General features: G+C 33.6%; 1 protein-coding gene across 1 annotated transcript; it reads right to left on the reverse strand.

Annotated features, from left to right (window-relative positions):
- On the reverse strand, positions 1778–3853 carry LOC104787861 (acyl-acyl carrier protein thioesterase ATL3, chloroplastic). Its single transcript, XM_010513512.1, has 5 exons — positions 3637–3853; positions 3394–3494; positions 2320–2429; positions 2127–2222; positions 1778–2020 (listed from the first exon to the last, which is right to left on the reverse strand). The coding sequence occupies exons 1-5, from the start codon at positions 3783–3785 to the stop codon at positions 1901–1903; spliced, it is 576 nt and encodes a 191-aa protein (XP_010511814.1). The 5' UTR covers positions 3786–3853; the 3' UTR covers positions 1778–1900.

Consider the following 8209-nt stretch of genomic DNA (forward strand, 5'->3'; position numbering starts at 1 on the left):
AAGTAGCGCTACTTGAGGAGGAGCGGCAAAAGGATATTGCTATTGTTGCTTCATCTTAAAATCAATTTTTGTTTTAATTTCAGGAGTGGACGGAGATGTATGGGGAGGCTGCGGTTGCGGAAATCGGTGATGTGAGGGATATCGCTGTGACTGGTCTAGGTGAAACTGTTTACTGCTATCTAAAAGGTGATGCATCAGGTCTAGGTGAAGTTGTTTACTCCTATCTTAAAGGCAATGCAGTAAGGTGGTGGTCTGGTGGTCGAAAATCCTAACTATCTTGAAGCTGCTTTGTATCCGAGGCCTTGTTTAATTAATATCAAAGGAAATTGCCTCTTTTTATGTTTAATGTATGAATTTTAATTAATATCTGATGCGCAGCATTTGATAAGAATGAAGGTCACGATCTCTTCTCTCTTATCTCTCTCGATCCTAGTTACAAACTCAAACCCTAATCGACAAGCATGGAGTTACAGTTCTCCAAACTCTCTCATCTTCTAAGAACATAGAACGCAGTCTCTAACAAACTCACAATGTTGATCACGCAGGATCATCTTTACTAAACACTCTCTCTTCTATTTATAGTGATCCTCATGATCTGATACTACTAACTAACTTCTTCTTCTCTTCCTTTCTGCTGCCAGCTCAGCATCAAGCTCCTTTCTCTCAATACTTATCATAGTTTAGTTAACACACTAAACTATGATGATCTACTTCCGATGCTTTTACTTTTGTAATTTATAATGTTGAGTTGCCTTTTTTTTTTGCTCAAATCTGTTTGCGGCTGTTAGAGAATCTAATTTTACGTGAATGAAATGAATGAATGCGAAGCTTGGCTTTACCGCTTATGGGTTAAACACCCTCAACCTATCAACTTTATGAGTTCAGTTCGGGAAACAAACAAGTAGCGTCCACTAGAGCAAATAGGGGAAACAGAGACCCATTCACTTGATTCCTTCACGTAACTCAAACATTCATCCAGAAAAATCCAAAAACACAACATCCTGAGAGGTTGAATTAATACAAAACATGGACAAAGCCACAAACAAAAAGAAGAAGTGATCAGCCAATATTTAGCAGCTCCAGAATTTTGTTCAAAATGATTTTATCAAACGTGTCACAAACTATTAATGGAATCACTCATCATACCCTTTTGCCTTTGTTGCACCAACTATATATTTTTCCTGAGAAAAACATGTCCAGGATCCTGACAACAGCAACCACTGTTATTAGTACATTGTTCTACCCGGAATCACCTTCTCTCCTTAAACATGCACAACTACTCTTTGGTTTGTGTTTCTCGAGTTTGTATACATTTGATCATTGTTTCCCTTAATTAAACACCTTAATAATGAAAAAAGATACGACGAATTAAGAAGAAGTTAAGAATAATACTCACCATAGAAAACAAAAGAATATATAGTATTAATAACTCTTATATAGCCCACTTATCTTCACAACAACATCTTGCATCACACTCTACTACTCTAGTATTTTAACCACTCATCTTCATTTAGCTTCATTGTTAACATGTCTCTGCTTGATGTAGTTGTCTTTGGCTCCTTTGTCTTAAGTCAATCTTACTGATATAGTTTTTCCTCTAAAGATTATGAACTTATGCAACATTTAGCGACATGAATTTTACATATAATATTTGGTTTACGTATTTGTATTCCTTTTTTTACTATGATTTGATAATCTCTTTGTGTGTGTTTTTTTTTGTTTTCTCATGCGGTCGCTTGCTTCCTCACGTGCAAGTTCGTTGTCTTGTAACGGCAGGAGAAGAAATCCAATGTTGCATTTTGTTTGCATTATCCGAAATATACATATTTTATATTTATAAACATATATGAGCTAATTTTACAGGCACATTAAGTACGTTTAATAGGGATAATGAGGTAAATCAAACGTCGTCGTCTTCACGTAGGAAGTGAACAAATTTAGAGCGTATACGAGATGGGATACGAACAGGACGGTACTTGTTGTCAAGCCACACAGCTGTTCCTTTGGCCTCCAATATAGGCTGCTTTGTTTAATAGATATCATCATATCAAAAGAATTCATATTAGTAACTAAGCACAAAACATAGCAGCCAAAACACAAAAGGCTTAATGAGAATATTAACTAACCTCTTGATTTGGAAGTTTAAAGATGAAATGATCGAAGTAAATACGCGCAGCAGATGTGCCCGATATCCTCGCTTTCACCACAAACTTGTCTCCGCTCTGTTCAAAGAGATGAAATGAATATACCACAAGACACTGACATAGCTTAATGTGTGAGGTACTAAGTTTTAGAGAAGAGGGATATTATAACTATTACACGTAAAGGTGCAAGGAACTTCATTGTCAACTCTGAAATTGCCAAGGCTTCACCAGAACGGGCTACTTCATCACAGTTGATACCGATACTCTCCAGAAACTCGTGTCGACCTTCAGTTAGAAAGATATCAACAAGCGAAATAGTTGGTAAGAATGGGATTTAACTTATAAGTAGCGCACACCTCAACTCTATCTAACTACAGAACCATCCACTTCTCAAAATTTTCCGAAGATAAATGCGAAAAGCAAGACTAAAACTTAACTAGCAATATCTTAACACATTCAATTCTTTCAACCTCATTCAGAACATGTATAAAGTAACTATCGACCATGCAGTCCCGAATCTGTCAAAAAGGCAAGCTGAAACTCCTCTTTGACAATAGAAGAGTACACAATCTGACTCAGAAAGATTCCAAACTAGCAAGACTCTAAGCTTAGTAGCAAGACCTTGAACATTTATTGGTCAAGTATTCTCAATTTCTACTCAACCACATTCACGAATGTTCCAATCAGACTCACTCAGAAAGTAACTGATTATGCAGTCCACGTTCTTTCAAGCAAACAATCTTAAATTCCTCTTTGACCATAGCTACGTACACAATCAATAATACTAAACCGATTTTCACTAGCAAGACTCTAAACTTAGTAGAAAGATCTTGATACAATTATCCTTACAATACTCTCAAGTTCTACTCAACCACATTCACAATCACAAGTGTTCCAACTAGACTTATAAAAGGAGCAACTTTAATCATGCATTCCAGATTCTGTCAAGCATAACATCCAAAACTCCTGTTTGACACAATCTGAAGCAACAACATGACAACTGAATTAAACTATTCAATCTTCTAGCAAGATATTGTCACACTTATTCAACCACATTCACAAATGTTCCAATTAGATTATCTAAGACGCAGAAAAGGAATAAATTTGGATCATGCAGAGTCCAAATCTGTCAATAATGTGTTCTGAAACTCCAATTTAAACAACACAATCTGAAGCAACTAATGGCAAGATGTTCCAATACTCAAAATCCATAAATGTATGAAAACACTTTCTCAACATTAAAACTAACCGTGTTGGCAGTAATTTGCATAAACAGCATTGTTGACAACACCAAACTGATCCAATTCATAGTCACGAACTTTGAGCTCAACCTCATGGAACCCACTCATTCTGCAATTATCAAAATTTTCAAATTAAAGTTTTTTTTGAATCAGAAAACATTACAATCACTGATTTCAAGACCGCAATTTCACAATTACGGATCCGATTTCAGTAGAGAAGCAAATGTGAAATTAGCGAGTTGTGTGAGTACCCTTTGCCTCCTTTGAGATCGAGAAATGCGAGAGGCTTGAAGGTCTTTGAGCTCCGGAGAGGAAGGATCAGCGGTCGTTTCCACGAATTGGGAAACAGAAAAGACGTAGACGGAGTCGCCGGAGCCGCCGTGCCGGTCACCTGAAACATCTCTGACTTTTCGAGAAAACCCAGGTGAACTTCTTTGAAATCACAGTTTTTTTTTTTTTTTTAATATTAATTTTATAATGCTGAACCAACCAAATTGGTTAACTTACGGATACCAATTATATTTGACCGGTTTTCAATTGAAATATTTGACATTTTTCGATTGTTTAGTAAAATGAAATGACATGGAAGAGAATATCCCCTATATATTAAAAGAGAAGCATTCTAGAGAAAAAGCTGACGTGTCGTCCAGAGAGCTCTGTAGCCAATTTATTGTTTACCCTTAATATTCCATAAAATTACATAAAACTGCCACTACTATATATATATATATATGGTCAATTGCCACTGCTATTCCATTTATTTATATACACAATATTTTACTCCTATAAATTCTAAAATTGGTAAATATTATTCAAAATTTGATAAATATTATCCCCTACATATTTTCAAAATTAAATTAATTTCACTATGTATTGTAATATAATAATATAACTATATTATGAGATGTAAAAATATATATTTAAAATCATATCTTCAGAAATATAAATAATGTTATCTTTCTAATAATATTATAAAGCTCTAATGGTAAAATAATCGAAGATCATTTGAAACTGGCTCAATGTTTATTCTTTTGCTAAAAACAATAACTATATTTGCCCAAAAAACATATGATCACCAATTAAAATGACATGAATAGATACTTTAAATTGGATAACTATGTAGTTAAACATTATATATAAATATGTAGTTATAGTGTTTTTACAAAAATCTTAAAATTTAGATAATCCAGTCAAATAAAAATGAAAACAAGTAATAATATTATACTAATAGCTGAGATATATAGGGATCTAATTACCAGTTAAAATTTATAAAATTCAGTGATATAATACCATAACTAAGACCAATTATATAAGGGATCTAATGACCAATTATAGTCTTCCCCCTCACGAAACAATTTTGTAATTTTATTTCTCCATCAATTACGGACACATATATTACTTAAAAAACTAATAATATCCAAATTAATAGAATTCTCCTTAATAAAATATCTTATTGTATCTCCGATATAAAATACTCACACTTTCTATCCTATTTTATTATTTGCCCTTCTCTTACTATATTATTTACATTAAATTGTCATTAGTATAACTAAGGAATATTTCATTCAATAATTGAAGAAAATCTATACTATTAATTGGGGAATACATTTAAGGGTTAAAAAAAAATCGTATCAAATATCCATGTTGCCAAACTGACCCATTTTACATATTAAGAAGAAAAAAAAATTAAACAACAGATTTATTATATTTTAGGGAATCGTTCAAATTAGTTCCATAGTAATCAGGTTATGAGAATGTTGTGTGGGTATATTCATGTATGACAAAGTACGGGACACGAATTTGAGAACAAGAATTCAAGCAGAACATATATGGACATACTATTTACTCATTTGAATTACGAGAAATGAGGTTTTTTCGAGTCAAAAAAATTTAAACGTTGAAATCAGACATATTAGACGAGTTTGATCGCCTGACAATTTTATTTTTTAAAAAATAAGACAAAAATAACTCCGCACGTACGTGCGGGTCCGAACCTAGTATATTAATAATTTTATATTTTTTTAGTTTTACTTATTTAATTTTTTATTTACAACATTAACTTTTCAAAAAAATTTTAAAATAGTATCGCGACATATTTTGTTATTAAATCTGTATTAATATGTAAAATAAAAAAAAATAAAAAAAATAAATACTATATAATGTGGTTATAAAGAAATATGTTAAAATTAATAAAATATTATTAAATATGTGGGTTAAATTCTCATTTTATTATTTATTAACACTATAAATATTATGATATTTGACCTATAAAATCAATTTGTTTTACATAAGATTGGGTAAAATAATTAATTCATTAAACAAAAATGTGACATTGTTGCTAGTTTCCGCCATGACTATGTGAACATACCTATTTTGTTTTTCATCTTAGGTGCTGTTCGTTTGGTGTGTTGGATGCAGTATCTGGATGCAGATACAGATTATTGTTTGTTTAGTAACAATTAGGAACTCATCTGAATACAATATCTGGATACATTTTAAAATCTCATCCAAAAAATTTAGAATTTCTGGATGAGAAAAAAATGAGAGTTTGGCTACAGTGAACTCATCCAAACATTTTAAAAGTCCAATATACCCTTATTTTTATCAAACAATTACAAATAAAATCCCTAAAATTCTAATACAGAGAACCCTAAAATCCCTAATTCTTCGGCCACCATCGGAGAAGCTCGATGGATCTCCGACGATTCTCCACATTCCTCTCCTCTTCTCCTTCTCCATAGCACCTGTAACGAATTGGGCTTTCTCTCCTCCTTCTACGTCTCGTCTCGGAAGAAGAACGAAGCATCTCTCATTGAGCTGCTCCCACTGAATCGTATCTCGTCCCTTGCTTCTTTGAATTTCAGAGGTAAGACTTTTTGAATCCTTCATCCCTTCAACGATCTCTTTTAAGTGTGCTTTTAGTGAGCTTTTAGATGCTTTGGATGCTCATATGAGTGAGCTTTTAGTTTTTGATTTGAGCTTCTAGTGAGCTTTTAGTTTTTGATTTGAGCTTCTAGTGAGCTTTTAGTTTTTATGTTGGTTTTGTGACTTTACGTTTGTGGTTACGTTTACGTTTGTGGTTTTGTGACTTTACATTTGTGAATTCAATATCTCTGTGGGTTTTTACGGCAGATATAGTGAAGCCATCCAGAGGTGAGTTTGCAAAACCTAGTCCTAAACTAGTAAAAGATAGTAGGTATTGGCCTTTTTTTGAAAACTGCATTGGTGCTTTGGATGGAACTCATATATCTGTTCGCCCTCCATCTAATAGTGTAGAAGCATATAGAGGTAGAAAATCTGAATCAACAATGAATGTTCTAGCAATCTGTAACTTCAGCATGAAATTTATATTTGCTTATGTTGGAGTTCCTGGTAGAGCACATGACACTAAGGTTTTAACACATTGTGCTACTCATGAACCTTCCTTCCCTCATCCACCAAATGGCAAGTACCAACAATGAATGTTCTAGCAATCTTGTGTTTGCTTTGTTTGTTAATTCTCGTTGACACTAGTTCTTGATATTGTTCACTTACCATGGTAAAGATGCGATGAGTTCACTAGTACTTTGATACACTAGTACTTGATATTGTTCACTTATGATGAGTTCTGATTGTTGCAGGGGAACCATGGCACTCTTGTCTCAAGGAGGAGGATCATCACTCATGGGGAACCATGGCACTCTTGTCTCAAGGAGGAGGATCATCACTCATGGAACATTGAGAGAAGTGGATACTTATTTTTTAAATTGATAGCACACTCTATTTTTGTTTAAAATTAATTGCAAACATATTCTGTTGTATTTTTGTTTAATTTTGAATTATGTTTGTTTTGAAGGATTATTATAAGATTCTAGATGTTGATTAAACATAACCAAAATATTTTAAATATAATGTGTTTTGTGATATTTTAGAAAATACATGTTTAATATTAATTGTTATAACCAAAATATTTTTATAGTATATTTTTAAATTATAAAAGATGATTTTAATTTTAAATATTTATTAGATGTTTATTTAAATTTAATATGAAAATTATTTAACTATAAACATAACCAAAATCACTAAAGTTACTAAACCACAAAATGGAGGGTATTTTAATCATTTTCATGTATTATATCCAGATATCTAAACCAGATTACAAAACAAACAAAGTTTGCTCCAGATACAATTTTTGGATGAATTAAACCAAAAACGCTAACGAACAATATCTAGATGCTGCGTCTAGATACTGTGTTCAGATACTACATCCAGATATTGCGTCTAGATCACGAAACGAACAGCACCTTATTCCATTCCGATCTAATGAGTTGGAGTCGTCAGTTGTTGACCAACCGATTGTTGATGTCCAGATCGGTCACAATTAATATGTTTAGTTCGGTCAAAGGAGGGTCGAAGTTCTCTTTTATTATATTGATGCCGAGACACAAAAGGACGGATTACAACTCGACTTAAACGAGTTACAAGTATAAACGAGAATAATCGACGAGTTGCTATCTCGTCGATCCTCCGAGCTATTGAGTCTAAACTGTAGATTTCCACTTGGACGAGCTGAGGCTTTCGTACTTGCTATCCCGATTCTTTTCCTTTTTCTCGATCCCCCTGTTTTGCGGACCGTACGTCTCCCTTTATAGGAAATCGTGTCGGTTTGTCTATACGAAAAGACCATAATACCCTCCCTTCCTTTGGAGATTTATCATGGGCTTTTTCTGGACCAGGCCTGTTGTTTGGGGTGTGGATCCACCCCCAACAGTAGTCCCCCCCGCGGCCTTTAGTTCGTAGTCTTTAGGCGAAGAACAGCCGTGAAGGAGCGAAGGGTCGCGCGTG

This window comes from Camelina sativa, chromosome 5, assembly GCF_000633955.1.
Source record: "Camelina sativa cultivar DH55 chromosome 5, Cs, whole genome shotgun sequence".
NCBI classification, from domain to species: domain Eukaryota; kingdom Viridiplantae; phylum Streptophyta; class Magnoliopsida; order Brassicales; family Brassicaceae; genus Camelina; species Camelina sativa.

Excerpts from the sequence above, each read along its gene's own strand:
- LOC104787861 (XM_010513512.1), bottom strand. The coding sequence starts at position 3,785 with ATGTTTCAGGTGACCGGCACGGCGGCTCCGGCGACTCCGTCTACGTCT. Across the intron at positions 2,430-3,393 it reads TGCAAATTACTGCCAACACG|GTCGACACGAGTTTCTGGAG; the intron begins GTTAGTTTTAAT and ends TTCTAACTGAAG. Across the intron at positions 2,021-2,126 it reads TTAAACTTCCAAATCAAGAG|CCTATATTGGAGGCCAAAGG; the intron begins GTTAGTTAATAT and ends TAAACAAAGCAG.